The sequence below is a fragment of the Hemitrygon akajei genome, chromosome 1, assembly GCF_048418815.1.
Source record: "Hemitrygon akajei chromosome 1, sHemAka1.3, whole genome shotgun sequence".
NCBI lineage: Eukaryota > Metazoa > Chordata > Chondrichthyes > Myliobatiformes > Dasyatidae > Hemitrygon > Hemitrygon akajei.
Genome location: NC_133124.1, coordinates 1,032,657 through 1,053,821, shown reverse-complemented (window position 1 = coordinate 1,053,821; position 21,165 = coordinate 1,032,657). Strand labels below are relative to the sequence as shown.

The following is a 21,165-nucleotide window of genomic DNA, read 5'->3' as shown; positions in this document are numbered from 1 at the left end:
ATGAAAGGTGAAAAGTTTAAGGGGAATGAGAAGAAACTTCTTCACCCAGAAAATCATGAGAATATAAAGTGAGCTGCCAGCACAAGTGGTGCATGCAAGAGCGATTTCAACATTTAAGAGAAGTTTGGACAGATACAGATAGTAGGGGTATGGAGAGCTATGATCCAGTGCAGGTTGATGGAGTAGGCAGTTTAAATAGTTTCAGCATGGACTAAATGGGCCAAAGGGCCTATTTCTCTGCAGTAGTACTCACGTTGCTTCTCAGCAACCAATTCCTTTCATGTGCCCATCACTCCCAGTTGCCCTAGCACCACCAATGAGGGGTCATCATGCACAATATTACCACCATTTGTCATTTATTCATTACATTGGTTTGCGCACCTGAATTGCTTAGAACTACTCACTTTTTCGGATTCTTGACCTTCTGATTGAGTTTCCATTTTTTCCTCTTCAACATCTGCTTCTCAAATAAAAAATAAAATTGTGTTCAGCAGAACTAAAAAACAATTACATTTCAAACATAATTGTGTTAGCCACGGTCAGAAATAGTACTTTAATTATCTGCAGTTTAGTGCAGGGATTTATGCCATGGACCAATACCATTAAGCAAGGGATCAGGTTGGGAAACTCTGGTTTGGTGCAAAGGAAGTGGAAAGAAACAGCCATCTTGGTTACATTTCCATTACAATTTGTAAATTATTCATCCTATTTAACTTTGTCAATAGAGACTTGGAATCAGCTGCGCATGTTGTTGCCACACCAGCAGATAAACAGAGTGCAAGTCCAACTTGGCATCAGTACTTAACCATTCAGACATGACAATGGTGGAATACAACTTCATAACACAATTACTTGTGGTGTACTTAGTGTGTTGGTGACAGCCCAATATTGCTAAACAGACCTGGGATACCTTGCAATTATGTCCTGGCCATTTTACCTGCCACAGGAGATCAGCAATTGTTTTCGTAGAGGTGTACATTCCACCTCAGGCCAATGTCAAACAGGGTCTAGATGAACTGAGTGATGTAATCAACAGGCATGAAATAGCACATCCTGATGCCTTCCCTGTCATTTGGAGGATTTTACCCAAGCCAGCTGATAGTCACTAATTATCATCAACAAATCACCTGTAGTACCAGAGAAAATAACATGCTGGACCACTGTTACAGTAAATTCAAATGTGTTTCCATACTGTTCCACACTCCCACTTTGGCAAGTCTAATCACCTGGTTGTACTTCTACACCCTTTGTATAGACAGAGACTGAAAACACCTGCACCAGAGGACCAAAGTGATATGGTCCAGCAAGGCACAGGAACGCATACAGGACTGCTAAGAATCGGTGGACTTTACTGTATTCAAGCAGTCATCTTCAAGCCTGGATGAGCATGTCACTAAAACCTGTGTCGATGAGTGTGTGCCTACGAAAGCTTACTCTACATTCCCAACCAAAAGCCATGGAACCAGGAGGTCCATAGACAGTTCAGGGCAAAATAAGTGGCATTTAAAAACATAGAAAACCTACAGCACAATACAGGCCCTTCGGCCCACAAAGTTGTACCGAATATGTCCCTACCTTAAAAATTACTAGGCTTACCCATAGCCCTCTATTTTTCTAAGCTCCACGTACCTATCCAAAAGTCTTTTAAAAGACCCTATCGTATCCACCTACACCACCGTTGCTGGCAGCCTATTCCACGCACTCACCACACTCTGAGTAAAAAAAAACTTACCCCTGACATCTCCTCTGTATCTACTCCCCAGCACATTAAACGTGTCATCTTGAGGCAACCATTTCAGCCCTGGGAAAAAGCCTCTGACTATCCACACAATCAATGCCTCTCATCATCTTATACACATCTATCAGGTCACCTCTCATCCTCCGTCGCTCCAAGGAGAAAAGGCTGAGTTCACTCAACCTATTCTCATAAGGCATGCTCCCCAATCCAGGCAACATCCTTGTAAATCTCTGCACCCTTTCTATGACTTCCACATCCTTCCTGTAGTGAGGTGACCAGAACTGAGCACAGTAATCCAAGTGGGGTCTGACCAGGGTCCTACATAGCTGCAACCATGCGCATTTCAATACAGTACCTTCAGTCCTTCATTCTTCACCCTTTTGAATTTTACCTCTGAGGTACAATTTAACTTTTTGTTCTGTCTGCATTTGTACCAATCATTGGCTTCTCCTTCCTTACATTCATGTTACATCCATCATCTTCTCATAAACTTGCTGGCTCATCCTCAGCTCTATCAGAGTGGTTCCCATCCCCCTGACATTTGTTTACACCACTCTCAGCAGCTCTTGCAAACCTGCCTGCAAGAATATTTGTTCCGCTCAGATTCAGGTGCAATTCGTTCCATTTGTACCAGTCACACCTGCCCCAGAAGAGGTCCAATTTATCCAAAAATCTAAATCCTTGCCCCCTGCTCCAATTCTTCAGCCACACATTTATCTGCCACCTCATTCTAGTCCTATCCTCACTGTTACAGCACAGGCAGCAATCCCAAGATTACTAACCTTGAGGTCCTACTACTCTGCTTCATTCCTAATTCCCTGTATTTTTTTTTCAGGATCCTTCTCACTTTCTACATGTGTCGTTGGTCCCAATATGTAGCATGATTTCAGCTGCCCTATGTCTCAGAGGCCGATGACAGGCTGTCTATAAAGAGGGTGAAGTATCTAGTAGCAAGGAGTATCTAGTATCCAACCAAGTTTCAGTAACGGCCACAACATTGTAGTTCCATGTACTAATCCATGCTCTAAGTTCATCCTCCTTGTTCCTAATACTCCTAGCATTGAACTAGACACATTTCAACCCTTTAACTGGCTACAATTATGTTCTGTCCCCTGCCTGACCTTCCTCATTAACTCAGAACCCTTAGCATTATGCCCTTGTCCTTCTACCTTAATCCCTGCACTCACATTCTGATTCCCACCCCCCTGCCAAACTAGTTTAAACCTTCCCCAACAGCTCTATCAAACCTGCCCGCCAGGATATTGGTCCCCCTGGGATTCAAGTGCAACCTGTCCTTTTTGTACAAATATAAATACTTTATTGTCACCAAACAATTGACACTAGAGCATACAATCACCACAGTGATATTTGTTTCTGTGCTTCGCGCTCCCTGAAGTACAAAGCGAAGTAAATATAATAAAAATTTAAATTATAAATCATAATTAGAAAATAGAAAAGGGGAAGTACAGTAGTGCAAGTCAGGTTCAGATATTTGGAAGGTACAGCCCAGCTCCGGGTCAGGATCTGTTCAGCAGTCTTATCACAGTTGGAAAGAAGCTGTTCCCAAATCTGGCCTTACATATCTTCATGCTCCTGAACCTTCTCCCAAAGGGAAGTGGGATAAAAAGTGTGTTGGCTGGGTGGGACTTATCCTTGATTATCCTGGCAGCACTACTCCAACAGCATGTGGTGTAAAGTGAGTCCAAGAGTGAAAGATTGGTTTGTGTGATGTGCTGGGCTAGGTTCACGATCTTCTGCAGCTTCTTCCGGTCTTGGACAGGACAACTTCCATACCAGGTTGTGATGCACCCTAGAAGAATGCTTTCTACGGTGCACCTATAAAAATTAGTGAGGGTATTAGGGGACAGGCCAAATTTCTTCAGCTTTCTCAGGAAGTAAAGGCGCTGGTGGGCCTTCTTGGCAGTGGACTCTGCTTGGTTAGACCAAGTCAGGTCATTTGTGATATTCACCCCGAGGAACTTAAAGCTTTTGACCTGTTCCAGCTGCGCACCACCGATGTAGATGGGGTCATGCGGTCCACTACTCCTTCTGAAGTCAACAACCAATTCCTTCGTCTTGCTGACGTTGAGGGATAGGTTAGTGTCTTCACAGCATGCCACCAGGTTCTGAATTTCCTCTGTACTCAGACTCATCATTACCCAAGATGCGGCCTACAATTGTGGTGTCATCAGCCAACTTATATATTGAGTTCAATGGAAACTTGGCTACACAATCATGGGTGTACAGTGAGTACAGCAGGGGGCTGAGTACACAGCCTTGTGGGGCATCGGTGCTCAGAGGGATTGTAGAGGAGAGCTTGTCCCCTATCTTTACAGCCTGGCTCCTGTCTGTGAGGAAGTTGAAGATCCAGCTGCAGATCTGAGTGCTAAGACCCAGGTTCCAGAGCTTAGGAATCAGTTTATTTGGAATGATGGTATTAAAGGCAGAGCTGTAGTCGATGAAAAGGAGCCTTACGTATGCGTTTTTATTCTCCAGGTGTTCTAAGGAGGAATGTAGTGCCAGAGAGATGGCATCTGCCGTTGACCTGTACAGGTCACAACCACCCCAAAAGAGGTCCCAATGATCCAGAAATCTGAATCCCTGCCCCCTGCTCCAATCCCTCAGCCACGCATTTATCCTCCACCTCATACTATTCCTCTTCTCACTGTAGTCTTCTTTCAGGACCTCTTCCCTTTTCCTACCTATGTCATTGGTACCAATATGTACCACAACCTCTGGCTGTTCTCCCTCCCACCGCAGGATTCCACCGCGTGATTTTTATTAACAACCTGGATGTGGGGGTAGAAGGGTGGGTTGGCAAGTTTGCAAACACAAAGGTTGGTGGTGTTGTAGATAGTGTAGAGGATTTTCGAAGATTGCAGAGAGACATTGACAGGATGCAGAGGTGGACTGAGAAGTGGCAGATGGAGTTCAACCCGGACAAGTGTGAGGTGGTACACTTTGGAAGGACAAACTCCAAGGCAGAGTATAAAGGAAATGGCAGGATACTTGGTAGTGTGGAGGAGCAGAGGGATTTGGGGGTACATGTCCACAGATCTCTGAAAGTTGCCTCACAGGTAGATAGGGTAGTTAAGAAAGCTTATGGGGTGTTAGCTTTCATAAGTCGAGGGAAAGAGTTTAAGAGACGCGATGTAATGATGCAGCTCTACAAAACCTAGTTAGGCCACACTTGGAGTACTGTGTCCAGTTCTGGTCGCCTCACTGTAGGAAGGATGTGGAAGCATTGGAAGGGGTACAGAGGAGATTTACCAGGATGCTGCCTGGTTTAGAGAGTATGGATTATGATCAGAGATTAAGGGAGCTAGGGCTTTACTCTTTGGAGAGAAGGAGGATGAGAGGAGACATGATAGAGGTATACGAGATATTAAGAGGAATAGATAGAGTGGACAGACAGCGCCTCTTCCCCAAGACACCACTGCTCAGTACAAGAGGACATGGCTTTAAGGGGAGGGAAGTTCAAGGGGAATATTAGAGGAAGGTTTTTCACTCAGAGAGTGGTTGGTGCGTGGAATGCACTGCCTGGGGCAGTGGTGGAGGCAGATACACTAGTGAAATTTAAGAGACTACTAGACAGGTATATGGAGGAATTTAAGGTGGGGGGGTTATATGGGAGGCAGGGTCTGAGGGTCGGTACAACATTGTGGGCCGAAAGGCCTGTAATGTGCTTTACTATTCTATGTTCTATATCTTGAACACGATCAGAAACATCCCGGACCCTGGCACCTGGGAGGCAAACTACCATCCGAGTTTCTTTCCTGCGTCCACAGAATCGCCTGTCTGAACCCCTGACTATGTAGAGTCCCCTATCACTACTGCCTTCCTCTTCCTTTCCCTACCCTTCTGAGCCACAGGGCCAGACTCTGTGCCAGAGGCATAGCTACTGTCACTTCCCCCAGGTAGGCTGTCCCTCCCAACAGTACTCAAACAGGAGTACTTATTGTCAAGGGGTACAGCCACAGGGGTACGCTCTAGTACCTAACTCTTCCCCTTCCCCCACCTTACTGTGACCCACTTGTCTGTCTCCGTGACTCCGGTGTGACTACCTGCCTATAACTCCTCTCTATCACCTCCTCACTCTCCCTGACCAGACGAAGGTCATCGAGCTGCAGCTCCAGTTCCCTAACACGGTCCCTTAGGAGTTGCATCTCGATGCACCAGGTGCAAATGTGGCCGTCCGGGATGCCGGGAGACTCCAGACCTCCCACATCTGACACTGACCACAAAACTGGCCTCACACACATACTGCCTCCTTTTGCAATCAACAACTGTTTCACCTTGTCCCATTACCACCGAAGCCCATTAAGCCAAAGCCTTTTCACTCTGCTGCCTGCTGGATATGGCTGCCTTCTTTTTAAACTGTTCGCTTTCAACTGTCTGATGTCACGCGCCCGCACACTCTGGCCTCTCTCTTCCCCCGAGAACTCAAAATGTCTTCCCGCTGGAAATCCTTAGGTGCTCTCCTGCTGCCTTCTTGTTCCAAATGGTGCATAGTTCCCTGAAGGTGGAATCTCATGTGGATAGGGTGGTGAAGAAAGCTTTTGGTATGTTGGCCTTTATAAATCAGAGCATTGAGTATAGGAGTTGGGATGTAATGTTAAAATTGTACAAGGCATTGGTAAGGCCGAATTTGGAGTATTGTGTACAGTTCTGGTCACCGAATTATAGGAAAGATGTCAACAAAATAGAGAGAGTACAGAGAAGATTTACTAGAATGTTACCTAGGTTTCAGCACCTAACTTACAGGGAAAGATTGAACAAGTTAGGTCTTTATTCTTTGGAGCATAGAAGGTTGAGAGGGGACTTGATAGAGGTATTTAAAATTATGAGGGGGATAGATAGAGTTGACATGGATAGGCTTTTTCCATTGAGAGTAGGGGAGATTCAAACAAGAGGACATGAGTTGAGAGTTAGAGGGCAAAACTTTAGGGGTAACATGAGGGGGAATTTCTGTACTCAGAGTGGTAGCTGTGTGGAACGAGCTTCCAGTAGAAGTGGTAGAGGCAGGTTTGGTAGTGTCATTTAAAGTAAAATTGGATAGGTATATGGACAGGGAAGGAATGGAGGGTTATGGGCTGAATGCGGGTCAGTGGGACTAGGTGAGAGTAAACGTTTGGCACGGACTAGAAGGGCCAAGATGGCCTGTTTCCGTGCTGTAACTGTTATATGGTTATAACAGAGCAATTATCTACCATTGCCAGTTACTGCTACAATACAGAGATTGCCCAAAAACGAACCTTCATGAAAATCTGCTGGTTAGATTGCACGACCTCGGCTTGTTGAGGGTATCAGGCCTGCAGTCCTGGGAGTCGCCTGCGACCGGTGGCCAGAAGTGGAGACAGCGTAAGCGGTGTGCAAGGAAGCGGAAGCGAGGCAAGCGGGCAGGAGTCCGTGCCACGAAAAGAGTAAGCCCTAGGCGGCTGGACCTCCTGTCCATTCTGCTCTCCAATGTCAGTTTGCTGACGGAATCAGGCCTGCAGTCCTCGAAGTTGCCTGATACCGGTGGCCGGAGGTGGGGACAGTGTAAGCGGTGTGTGAGGAAATGGAAGTGAGGCAAGTGGGCAGGAGACCGTGCCAGGAAAAAAGCAAATCCTAGCCAGCTGGCTCTCCTGTTCATTCTGCTCTCCAATGGACATTAAATTGGATTACATCTGTGGCAACAAAATACTCGGCATGAGTACAGAAACGGACAGAATCCCGGGCGCCGCCATTCAGCTGACTATTAATGAAACAGTTTTTCCCCCAAGCCATCGGACTACCAACCTACTGACCTCTGCTGTGCCTATTGTCTTGTTTATTATTTATTGTAATGCCCACACTGTTCTGTGTACTTTATGCAGTCCTGGGTAGGTCTGTAATCTAGTGTAGTTTTTGTGTTGGTTTACGTAGTTGTGTAGTTTTTGTATTGTTCATGTAGCACCATGGTCCTGAAAGACATTGTCTCATTTTTACTGTGTACTGTACCAGCAGTTATGGTCAAAATGACAATAAAAGCAACTTGACTTGATTTGCAGATGAAGTACTGCCTCACCTGGAAAGGACAGCTTGGGGCCCTGAGTGGAGCTGAGGGAGGTGGCAAATGGGCAGGTAATAGCATTTACACCGCTTACAGGGATGTGCCCGCAAGGAGATTAGTGGGGAAGGATGAATAAACAAGGGTCTTCACAGAAGAAAGCAGTTAAGGGTAGTTCATTAGCAAGAAAGTGCATGAAAAAGAAAAAAAAGACACACCCTAATAACAATCATAAGTCGCCATAATCAAAAATGACTTGCATGAATTGAAGCACCTCCGCTACATCTGGCAAAAGCAGGATTTCCCAGTGGCCAACAATTTAATTCCCATCCCGCCATGTCAGTGCGGCCCTTCTCTTTTGCCACGATGAGGCCACTCAGGGTAGAGCAGCAGCATCTCATATTCCATCTAGGTACCCTCCAATCTGATGGCATGAACATCAATTTCTCCTTCTGGTAATTATTCTGCCTCCCCTATTCTTCTATACCCCACTATGGCCTCTTACCTCTTCACGTGCCCATTATCTCTCCCTGGTGCCCCCCCCCCCCTTCGCTTTCTTCTCTGATCCACTTTCCTCTCCTGCCAGATTCCTTCTTCTCCAGTCTTTTACCCTTCACCTTTTAGCTTGTCCTCCTTCTGTTCCCTCCCCTTCCTTTTCAGTCCTGAAGAAGTTTCTATCCGAAATGCCAACTATTTATTAATTTCTATAGATGCTTCCTGACCTGCTGAGTTCCTGCAGCATTGTGTGTGTTACTCTGCATTTCCAATACCTACAGACTATCCTGTTCAGAATTAGAAATTACTTGCCTCCATGACTGAACATGCAAATAAATAATGCTACTGTTTCACCATACCAGTTTTCTCTGGTTCCTCTGGAGCTGTTCCGGCAATGCCACTGTTTTCTAAGCCATATGAAGGATCCACTTTGCCAGAAGACCGGGCCATCTCTTGTACTTTCTTGACGTGTGCCTCCACTAGTTCAACTGGCACTTCCTCCCTCACATGGGAAAATTCCTCTACCAAAGAAAGTACAATTATTTGCAAATATCTAAGTCAATTTCTTCACCCATCAGAAGTCTGCCAATTTCAACTCCTCATTTAGTTTATAAGAATTTAACTTTCATCAAGCACTTCAATTCAATCCATGATCTCTTTTCCAGGACTAACATACTAATCAGTCTTCAAAACTCATGCAAATTATAGAGATGAACATTCTGGGTTATACAAGTAGTTTATTTATGGAAATACCAAAATTACATCTCATGTTTGAGATTAGAAAATTATTCAACCAAAATATGTTACATTCACTGGTTATCTGGTTCTCATTTTACATCTTGTAGTTTAATAAAGATATTGGGAAACAGGCATGTGTGACGTGCAGTTTAGCTTCAATGATGGTGTGATGATTTCAAGGTGGAGATAAATAACAATTAATTTGATTTTTTTCCCTTCAAGTTGGCTTATCAGATGCCTCCACTTCCTGTTTTGGAACTGTAGTATCTTTCTATACCAGGGTTGATCCATCTTCAGAGAAAAGATTCTGGAAAAAATGTCTGCAAATTCCTTACCTAATGCAGCTTTGGCAGCTGCCGCAGCCACCCGAGGATCAACAACCGAGGCCAGGAATGCCACGGTGCTCATGACAGGGTTTCCAGACTGGCTGAAGGGAACAGGTTGGAAGGCCAAAGGACCAAGTGAGGAATCAGTGTCTTCCAGATATGGGTCTTCAATGGGGAGCCGCAGGAAATTCAGTATGCATTCATCTTGTGTGCGGCTCCCAACATGCTCAGATACTTTATTCCAGTCATCTTTGTACATTTCAAGAGCCTAAAAATGAAAATTATTACAAATTTCATTCAAATTAATCTGCTGCTGTTACAACTTCAATTTACTGCCACTTAAGGGACATATGAAAGCTCAGGGCAGGGAAGAGTCTGCAGTCTAGCTGGTCAAGCTTATTTACACAATTGTAATTTTAAGATGTTTACTATTTAAAAAAAAAAACACAAGATCACAGGACATAGAAGCAGAATTAGGACGAACGGCCTGTTGAGTCTGCTCCGCAATTCCACTATGGCTGATCCTTCTCAATTAGGCTCAAAGAATTCCAGAGATTCACCTCTCTGGCTAAAGAAATTCCCTCCTCACCTCCATTCTAAAAGGGCACCCCTCTATTCTGAGACTCTCTCCTCTGGTCTCAGGCTTCTCACTATAGGAAACATCCTCTCCAGATCCACTATCAAGGCTTTTCACCATTTCATGGGTTATAATGAGGTCACCCCTCAATCTTCTGAATTTTAATGACAGGCCCAGAGCCATCAGACACTCTTCATAAGACAAGCCATTCAATTTTGAAATAATTTTTGAACCTCCTTTGAATCCTCTCCAGTTTCAGCACATCCTTTCTAAGATGATGGGCCCAAAACTGCTCACAATACTCCAAGTGAGACATCACTAGTGCTTTGTAAGCCTCAACATTACATCCTTGCTTTCCATATTCTAGTCCTCTTGAAATGAATGCCAACAACACACTTGCATGCTTCACCAGACTGACCTGCAAATTAACCTTTAGGAAGTCCTGCACAAGGACTCCCAAATCCCTTTGTGCCTCAGGTTTTTGTGTTTGCTCTCCATTTAGAAAATAATCAACCCTTTTGATTCTTCTACCAAAGTGCATGACCATAAACTTCCCATCACTGCATTCCATCTGCCACTTCTTGCCCATTCTCCTAATCCCAAGTCCTTCTGTAGCCTCTCAACTTCCTCAATACTTGCCTCTCCATCATATCGCTTGCAAAATTGCCCATTAAGCCATCAATTCTATCATCTAAATTACTGACATGTAACGTAAAAAGAGTAATTCCCAACACAGACCCCTGTGGAACACAACTAGTCACTGGAAGCCAGCCAGAAAAGGGTCCCTTTATTTCCACTATTTGCCTCTTGCCAATCAGCCACTGCTTTATCCATGCAGAATCTTTCCTGTAATACCATGGGCTCGTAGCTTGTCAAGCAGCCTCATGTGTCAAAATCCTTCTGAAAATCCAAATACACAACTTCAACTGATTTTTCATTGTCAATCCTCCTTGTCATTTCTTCAAATTCCAACAGAATTGACAGGCAAAATTTTCCCTTGAGGAAGATCTGATTATGGCCTATTTTATCATGTGCCTTCAAGTACCCTGACACATCATCTTGGCCTAAAATTTCCTTTCTTCTGCCTCTCTCCCTTCTTGAACAGTGGAGTAACATTAGTTATTTGGTCCTTAATAATGGAAGCTGCCTTTCTGAGACACCGTTCCCTGAAGATGTCCTGGGTACTTAATAGGTTAGTACCCAAGATAGAGCTGAATAGATTTACAACCTTCTGCAGCTTCTTTCAGTCCTGTGCAGTAGCCCCTCCATACCAGAGAGTGATACAGCCTGTCAGAATGCTCTCCACGGCACAACTATAGAAGTTTTTGAGTATATTTGATGACATGCCAAATCTCTTCAAACTCCTAATAAAGAATAGCTGTCGTCTTGCCTTCTTTATAACTACATCGATATGTTGGGATCAGGTTAGATCCTCAGAGATCTTGACACCCAGGAACTTGAAACTGCTCACTCTCTCCACTTCTGATCCCTCTATGAGGACTGGTATGCGTTCCTTCTTCTTACTCTTTCTGAAATCCACAATCAGCTCTTTCGTCTTACTGATATCGAGTGCCAGGTTGTTACTACAGCACCACTCCACTAGTTGGCATACTGTATGCCCTCTTGTCACCACCTGAGATTCTACCAACAATGGTTGCATCATCAGCAAATTTATAGAGGGTATTTGAGCTATGCCTAACCACACAGTCATGTGTATATAGAGAGTAGAGCATAGGCAAAGCACACGCCCTAGGTGTGCAAGTGTTGATCGTCAGCAAGGAGGATATGTTATCACCAATCCACACAGATTGTGGTCTTCCAGTTAGGAAGTTGAGGATCCAATTGCAGACTTCCAGTAATTCCCTCCCTCTCCCTTCCACCATCCCACTTTCACTCTGCCTCCTCTTCTAGCTGCCTATCATCTCTCTCATGATTCTGCCTTCTTCTACTACCCATAGTGCTTTCCCCTTTCATTCCTTCTTCACCACTCTGGCCTATCCCTTCCCTGCTTCCCCTCCCCCACTCTTTGATCTTTCCTCTGATTGGTTTTTTACCTGGCACCTTCCACCCTACCCCCACTTTCTTTATAGGGCCACTGCCCCCTCCTTCTTCAGTCCTGATGAAGGGTCTCGACCCGAATCGTTGACTGCTCATTTCAATGGATGCTGCCCGACCTGCTGAGTTCATCCAGCTTGTTTGTACATCTTGGTATAAATTGGCTTTTTGAAGCAAATAGGAACTTCCGCCCGTAGCAGTGAGAGGTTTAAAATGTCCTTGAATACTCCCGCTAGTTGGTTGGCACAGGTTTTCAGAGCCTTACCACCAGGTATTCCATTGGGACCTGCTGCCTTGCAAGGGTTCACTCTCTTTAAAGACAGCCTGACATCAGCCTCTGAGACAGAGGTTACAGGGTCAGCAGGTGCAGCATGGATCTTCACAAGTGTAGTTGTGTTCTCCCTTTCAAAGTGTGCATAGAAGGTGTTGAGTTCATATGGTAGGGAAGCATCACTGCCATTCTACTAACAATGGTTGTATCATCAGCAAATTTATAAATTTATACAGGTACTTTGGATCTGTCTTCACTAGGGAAGACACAGACAATGTCCCAGATGTAATAGTGGCCAGAGGACCTGGGGTAATGGAGGAACTGAAGGAAATTCACATTAGGCAGAAAATGGTGTTGGGTAGACTGATGGGACTGAAGGCTGATAAATCCCCAGGGCCTGATGGTCTGCATCCCAGGGTACTAAAGGAGGTGGCCCTGGAAATTGTGGATGCATTGGTAATCATTTTCCAATGTTCTATAGATTCAGGATCAGTTCCTGAGGATTGGAGAATAGCTAATGTTATCCAACTTTTTAAGAAAGGAGGGAGAGAGAAAACAGGGAATTATAGACCAGTTAGCCTGACATCAGTGGTGGGGAAGATGCTGGAGCCAATTATAAAAGATGAAATAACGGCACATTTGGATAGCAGTAACAGGATTGGTCCGAGTCAGCATAGATTTACGAAGGGGAAATCATGCTTGACTAATCTGGAATTTTTTGAGGATGTAACTAATGGACAAGGGAGAGCCAGTGAATGTAGTGTACCTGGACTTTCAGAAAGCCTTTGATAAGGTCCCACATAGGAGATTAGTGGGCAAAATTAAGAGCACATGGTATTGGGGGTAGGGTACTAACATGGATAGAAAATTGGCAGCCAGGAAACAAAGAGTAGGGATTAACGGGTCCCTTTCAGAATGGCAGGCAGTGACTAGTGGGGGACCGCAGCTACTTACAATATACATTAATGATTTAGATGAAGGGATTAAAAGTAACATTAGCAAATTTGCAGATGACACAAAGCTGGATGATAGTGTGAAATATGAGGAGGATGTTAGGAGAATGCAGGGTGACTTGGACAGGTTGAGTGAGTGGGCAGATGCATGGCAGATGCAGTTTAATGTGGATAAATGTGAGGTTATCCACTTTGGTGGCAAGAATAGGAAGGCAGATTACTATCTGAATGGTGTCAAGTTAGGAAAAGGGGAAGTACAATGAGATCTAGGTGTCTTTGTTCATCACTCAATAAAAGAAAGCATGCAGGTACAGCAGGCAGTGAAGAAAGCTAATGGCATATTGGTCTTCATAACAAGTGGAGTTGAGTATAGGAGCAAAGAGGTCCTTCTGCAGTTGTACAGGGCCCTGGTGAGACCACACCTGGAGTATTGTGTTCAGTTTTGGTCTCCAAATTTGAGGAGGGACATTCTTGCTATTGAGGGAGTGCAGTGCAGGTTTATGAGATTGATTCCCGTGATGACGGGACTGTCATATGTTGAAAGATTGGAGCGACTGAGCTTGTATACACTGGAATTTAGAAGAATGAGAGGGAATCCAATTGAAACATAAGATTATTAAGGGATTGGACATGCTAGAGGCAGGAAACATGTTCCCGATGTTGGGGGGAGTCCAGAACCAGAGACCACAGTTTAAGAATAAGGGGTAGGGCATCTAGAACAGAGTTGAGGAAAAACTTTTTCACCCAGAGTGTTGTGGATCTATGGAATGCTCTGCCTCAGAAGGCAGTGGAGGCCAATTCTTTGGATGCTTTCAAGAGAGCTCTTAAAGGTAGTGGAGTCAAGGAATATGGGGAGAAGGCAGGAATAGGGTACTGATCGTGGATGATCAGCCATGATCACATTGAATGGCGGTGCTGGCTCGAAGGGTTGAATGGCCTACTCCTGCACCTATTGTCTATTGTCTATTCATGCTATTGGGGTTTCGCTTTGCAGGAAGTAACGTCTTACAGACCCTGCCAGAGTTGCCATGCATCTGATGTCACCTCCAACCTAGTTCAAAATCATCTTTGCCTTTGAAATAACCCTCTGCAAATCATACCTGGTTTTCTGGTACAGGCCTGGGTCACCAGACTTAAATGCCACAGATCTAGCCTTCAGCAGATGACGTACCTCCTAGTTCATTCATGGTTTTTGGTTTGGGAATGTACAGTAAGTCTCTGTGGGCACACACTCATTCACATTGGTTTTAATGAAGTCAGTTACAACTGTAGCATAATCATCCGGGTTCGAAGATGAATCCCTGAATACAGTCCAGTCCACCGATTCAAAGTAGTCCTGTAGGTGCTCCTGTGCTTCCCTTGTCCATACCTTCTTGGTCTTCACTGCTGGTGCTGCAGACTTCAATTTCTGCCTATACTCAGGGAGTAGAAGTACTGCTGGGTGATCAGACTTCCCGAAGTGGAATAGCACAGTAGGGGGTGGAATAGCACAGTAAGCATTCTTGATGGTGGTGTAGCAATGGTCCAGTATGTTGTTTCCTCTGGTATTGCAAGTGATCTGTTGATGGTAGTTGCTTAGTGATTTTTTTCCAGACTGGCCTGGTTAAAATCTCCCAAAACGATGGTGAAGGTGTTAGGTTGTGCTGTTTTGTGCAAGTTGATCCCATTGCTCAGATCACCTGAAGCCTGCTTGACATTGGCCTGAGGTGGAATGTAAACTGCTACCAAATTTACCCCAGAGAACTCCCGTGGTAGGTAAAAAGGATCGTACTTAACTGCTAGATATTCCAGGTCTGGTGAGTAGAATTGGGATAGCACTGATATGTTTGTGCACAAAAATGAATTGATCATGAGGCATACTCCTCCATCTCTGCTTCTGAGAGACTCTATAGATCTATTCTGATGCTGTATAGTAAACCCATCAACCTGAATCGCTGCATCTGATACGGAAAGGGTTAACCAGGATTCCGTGAAACAAAGGACACATGCGGTCCTAATGTCCCTCTGATTCAGCATCCTAGCTCTGAGATAATCAATTTTATTCACCAGAGGCTGCACACTCACCAGCAAGATAGTCGGTATAGGGAGTTTAAAACCCTGATTCCTTAAGCGCACTTGTAACCCTGCTTTAAACCTGCGCTTCCTCCAAGGTGCCCTACGTGGGCACTTCTAACCCCAATCAGTGTTATTTCCATCGGTTTTAAGCAGCGATATTTGTTTAAATGCATTAAGACATCTTTGTTGACTGAACTGATCTTGGAAGCAGTTGTGCTCTTTAGCTGTATCAGGCTGAAACTGGAATATTTAATCGTAGCCATTGAGAGTACTACTGCGACTCGAGTTACACTTAGGTGCCCCAGAAGCGAGAGAAGCCACCCACAACCATTCATGAACCTGACAGAATGGGACCCAAGACTCTTGCACCTCCCACCCAATCACTGTCGTAAGAAGGGAGATGGGTCAACTGCAACCAGACAGGATGGATTCAGATGGGAAATAATGGCTGGCTCGGTATAGTGATGCTTAATACGCTTCCAGCATCAACATAGCATATCCACCACTCACTAAACCCTAACCTATACATCTTTGGGCTATGGGAGGAAAACAGAGGACCCAGTGATTGCAGGAATGTAAGGAGGGCAGAATACATTTTACACAAAGAACGGTGAGTGCCCACACGCTCCACGGAGTTCGTAATAACTTTAGTGTATGCATTTATTTCTTTCCCCAAGTAACCAATTATTTCATCTTCGGAGCACCTATATATTTAATCCTGTCTTTTGTAAATAAGGGCGCCAAATTTTCAAAAATGTTTCATATTTATCTCTTAAATTGTAAGTGATTTTTTCAAGTGGAATACAGCCATAAATTTCGTTCTTCCAACGATCTATACTTAGATATGTATCCGATTTCCAAGTCACTGCAATAGCTTTTTTTTTAATAGGGATGTTAGGGGGGAGGGGTTAAGGGGAGGGGGGCTGGGTAACTTTTTTTTTCTCATACACATTTATTCTGTAACTATTTGAAAACAATAAAAAAAGTTTATAAAAAAAAAAAAAAGAACGGTGAGTGCATGGAACATTTTGCCAGGAGTGGTGATAGAGACAGATTTTAAGACCAGAAGACATAGAAGCAGAATTAGGCCATTTGCTCTGCTCTACGTCACTTCAAATTTATTATCTTTCTCAGCTATCTCCCCATAAGCTTTGACACCCTTGCTATTCCAGAACCTATCAACCTCCACTTTAAATATAACCAATGACTTGGCATCCACAACTGTCCATTGCAATAAATTCCACAAATTCACTATTGTCTGGCTAAAGAAATTCCTCATCTGTTCTAAATGGACATCCCTCTATTCTCAGGCTGCACCCTCTGGTCCTAGCAACACGCTGGAGAAACTCAGCAGGTCGGGCAGCATCCGTGGAAATGACAGTCAATGTTTCGGGCCGAGACCCTTCGTCAGGACTGAAGAGGGAGGGAGCAGGGGCCCTATAAAGAAGGTGGGGGGAGGGTGAGAAGGAGAAGGCTGGTAGATGCCAGGTGAAAAACCAGTAAGGGGAAAGATCAGGGGTGGGGGAGGGGAAGCAGGGAAGGGATAGGCAGGAAAGGTGAAGAAGCAATGCAAGGGGAAAGCACTATGGGTAGTAGGAGGCGGAACCATGAGAGAGGTGATAGGCAGCTGGAGGAGGAGGCAGAGGGAAAGTGGGATGGGGGAAAGGAAGGGGAGGGAATTACCGGAAGTTGGAGAACTCAATTATCGTGCCAAGGGGCTGGAGACTACCCAGACGGTATATAAGGTGTTGCTCCTCCAACCTGAGTTTGACCTCATCATGACAGTAGAGGAGGCCATGTATGGACATATCCAAATGGGAATGTGAAGCAGAGTTCACAGAGAAGAGTTATAGGGCCCCTGCCCTCTCCCTCTTCAGCCCTGACGAAGGGTCTCCGCCCGAAACGTTGACTGCTCCACGAATGCTGCCCTACCTGCTGAGTTCCTCCAGCGTGTTGCTTTGACCCCAGCATCTGAAGAGTATTTTGTGTTTACCCTCTGGTCCTAGACTACCCCACTATAGGAAATATCTCCATATCTACTCTATTCAATAGATTTCAATGAGATTCCTCAATGAGATACATTAGGGGCACTTAAGAATCTCTTAGACACATGAATGATAGAAAAATGGAGGGCTATAGAGAACAAAATGTTTAGATTGATATTAGAGCAGGTTAATTGTCAGCATTACATTGTGGGCTGAAGGATCTCTGCTGTGCTGTAGTGTTCTATGTGAGAATTTGAATCAGGTTTAATATCAACGGCATATTTCATGAAATTGTAATTCTGTTGCAAAACAACATCGCAATACAGAATAAAAATGTTCAAGATATCGCAAACCAGTTAGAATGCCTTTCAGCTCACCAATTTTAAATTCTCCATACAGTGACTGTGCTTTTGTGCATTTGCCATTCTTCACGTTGCCAAAAAAAAAACTGGAAAATAACTTAAGCTGACACATTTAACTACTATGCTCCAGTAGTCTGAGTATTCACTCTTCCTCCAAAACATTACAAGAAACACATAGCACCCGATGCAAACCAAATAACTGGACATTTCCGCTACCCACAGGATTAATCAGAGCATTTTTATTTTGTATATCCAATCCTCAGAGGGATGAGAAATGGAGAGTGAGCAATTTCAAGTTCCTGCGTGTCAATATCTCTGAGGACCTTACCTGCATGCAACATATTGATGCAGTTAAAAAGAAGGCAATACAACAGGTATATTTTGTTAAGAGATTTGGTTTGTCAACTAAAACACTCAAACGCCTGCAAATGTACCGTGGAGTGTATTCTGACTGGCTGCATCACTGACAAGTATGGGGAGGGGGTTGTTACTACACAGGATCAAAGTTTGTTACAGAACTTGTAACATTAGTCCACTCTATCATGGGTACTTGTCTCCATGGTATCCAAGACATCTTCAAGTAGAGATGCCATAGGAAGGCTGTGTCCATCATTAAGGATCCCCACTGCCCAGGACATGCCCTCTTCTCATTGTTACCATCGGGATGAAAGTACAGAAGCCTGAAAACACACTCAGCGAATCAGGAACAGCTTCTTCCCCTCTGCCATCTGAATTCTAAATGGACGTTGAACTCATGAACACCACTTCACTTTTTTCCCCCCCTCCTTATTTTAGCTTAACTAATTGACATATACATAATGTAATTCAGCTTTCTTACCTATATAAAGTTGCAGCTGCTGCTATAATGTTAACACATTACACAACATATGCCAGTGATATTAAAACTGATTCTGATTCCTCCATATAAACTACATTATTTTGATGCTATTTTCAGGAGGTACTTGTTGATTAATATTCAGCTATTCCAGAAGGAACAACTTCTGAATGTCAATCACTCACCTCTAAAAGAAGCAGGGTTTCCTGGTCCGTCCAGTCTCTGGATGCACTAGCTTTGCTTTGCTGTAACAGAAAGGCAGTGAAAATTGTGAACATTGGAAATGCACCAGCATCATCTACTGCCTTAATATCTTCTCTTGATTTTAAACTTTTCCTTCCTACCCATTTATTTGGTCTGAATATCAAGGCACAACTGGTCCAATGGTAGTGAGTTATTGCTAATATTTGCTTACAAAGTCAGTTACAAGGCATTACCATGATAGCTGGGTCTCCAAGGATTTATGAAGGACACTACAAACACTCACACTATGGGCAATATATTTAACTATAGAATATCAGTCTAGAATGTGTTACGGTCCTCATGGCTACATTTATATGCTCCAGCAATGACCATTGGATAATGAGAACTAATAACATTCTATTCTGGGCAGAGTAACTTGCATCATACACCAGGGTGCTCTTAACCTGATGGGATAACCATAGCCTTTGGCCAGGAGCAGATGTCAAAGTGGTGCCCAACCTTCATAGTGTTTCTACACTTAACCACGACACTCTCCAGTTGACAGGTCAGCAGTGGTGGCCAAGTCACTGCTCATCTGCTCCTGACTTCCAACTCCGCTCTCCTCGCCTGCTCCAATTTCAGCAAGAGGCTCTTGCTGCTTCCTCCTCCATCCTGCAAGCTGTTTGGTTCTTGTTCTTTTCATCAAGGGCCTTGCCAACCTTGCTGGAACCCTCTACACCTGATCTCCACAGGGAATAGCCACATCTGCCATCCTTTGTCCCTGCACTGCTTGACTAAGGATTGAAACTTCAAGGTTTTCCTTTCCTGAGCCTTCGCGCATCTGTCCTCCCAGGGTACTGTGAGATCCACCAGGATGATTTCCTTGTCTTTGGTGGGCCACAGTATGATGTCTGGTTAAAGTGTGGCTTGCACCACCTCTGGAAACTGCACATCAACCCTCATCTCCCATGATTTGGAAGTTTGCAGCAGATTGGATTTAGAACTTTGATATGACTGGCATGGCCCTCTCTTTGATGAAAATGACTGCCCTGTTTGCCTCTCAGCCAGCTGGTGTCTTTTCAAACTTCTCTAGCTCCAGTGTGTTAGTGAGGGACAGCAGGACCTCGTCATGGTGCCACCTATACCACCCTTTGCATCCTGATAGTGTGTGTGCCAGTGAACCCTGCTGACCACAAAGCTTGCAGTTAGGGTCCTCTCTCAGCCCCCATATGTGCAGCTATGATGGTGTAGGGAAAGAGTCATAAATGGACTGCAGGACGATAGAAATGCAGAAGAAATTCTCTAAAGCTCTGCCCAAGTGACCTTGCGCTTTGGAAGACCCCATTTTGTCCAGATGCACCTTGACCCCAAATCCACTGCCTTCAATAACTGCCTTTTGCCCTTGCTGTTTTGTACTCTGTCCTGTATACTTCCAATGATGAGGGGAGTTCAAATGCAAGAGATTGGTGTGACATGTCCCCCTGAATAATAAGTTTACCGTCCTGGATGCTGTTGGTGAGGACGACCGACCAGGTGTGAGCCACGGTGGCAGGGCCTCTGGCACTGAGTCTGACCCTGTGGTGCAGAAGGATGGGATGGAGAAGAGGAGAGCTGTCGTCATTGGAGACTCTATAGTCAGGGGAGCTGACAGGAGAATTTGAGGATGTGAGAAGGAAACCCGCATGGTTTGTTGCCTCCCGGGTGCCAGGGTCCGGGATGTCTCTGACCGGGTGCATGACATCCTGGTATGAGAGGGAAAGCAACCAGAAGTCGTGATACATGTTGGGACCAACGACATAGGCAGGAAGAGGGATGAGGTCCTGAAGTGTGAGTTTCGGGAACTAGGCAGAAGGCTGAAGAACAGGACCTCAAGGGTGGCGTTCTCAGGATTGCTGCCAGTACTACGTGATAGTGATGGTAAGAATTGGAGGAGATGGCAGTTGAATGCGTGGCTGAAAAGTTGGTGCAGGGGGCAGGGTTTTAGATTTTTGGACTATTGGGATCTCTTCTGGGGAAGGTGGGACCTGTACAGATTGGATGGGTTGCACCTGAACTCAAGGGGGAGCAATATCCTTGCTGGTAGGTTTGCTAGCATGGTTTGGGAGGGTTTAAATTAATTTGCAATTGTCAGCCACAGATGCATCATCTCCCTTTCAGAATACTTACTTGGGATATATCTTTTCCGCACCTTCTGAACTGCCCCCAGAAACTCCTGCCAGTGTTGCTCTGCCTTCATCCCTACTAGCGTCCCCTTCCAATGAACATTGGGCAGCTCTACTTTCATGCCTCTAATTCAGTGAGGAACAGTTTTTTTTAAACAAGTCGTGGATGGCTGCCTGGTATGATGGTAAAGGCAAATACATTAGAGACTTTTAAGAGATGTTTCGGTAGGCACATAGATGCAAAGAAGATGAGGGATACATACTTGGTGTAGGTAGGAGGGATTAGCATTTGGGAGTATTTGATTTGCTTTTCAACTGGTTCCATACAACATACTGGGCCAAAATGTCTGTTCCTGTGCTGTTTATGTTATTTCTCTTTACTCCACTGTAACTGACAAT

The 21,165-nt window shown here is 44.6% G+C and overlaps 1 protein-coding gene across 4 annotated transcripts in view; it reads right to left on the bottom strand.

Moving 5' to 3' along the window:
* The window catches only part of smarcc1a (SWI/SNF related BAF chromatin remodeling complex subunit C1a), a 286,601-nt gene that overhangs the window by 74,495 nt on the left and 190,941 nt on the right, over window positions 1–21,165 (bottom strand). For 2 of the 4 annotated variants that reach the window (XM_073070120.1, XM_073069954.1), the window contains exons 19-22: window positions 18,607–18,666; window positions 9,338–9,596; window positions 8,624–8,785; window positions 405–463 (exon numbers count right to left, since the gene is read on the bottom strand). In XM_073070120.1, the coding sequence (XP_072926221.1) occupies window positions 405–463; window positions 8,624–8,785; window positions 9,338–9,596; window positions 18,607–18,666 (540 nt within the window). The remainder of the gene's footprint in view (window positions 1–404; window positions 464–8,623; window positions 8,786–9,337; window positions 9,597–18,606; window positions 18,667–21,165) is intronic. The other 2 variants (XM_073070033.1, XM_073070197.1) reach the window with 2 other exon arrangements.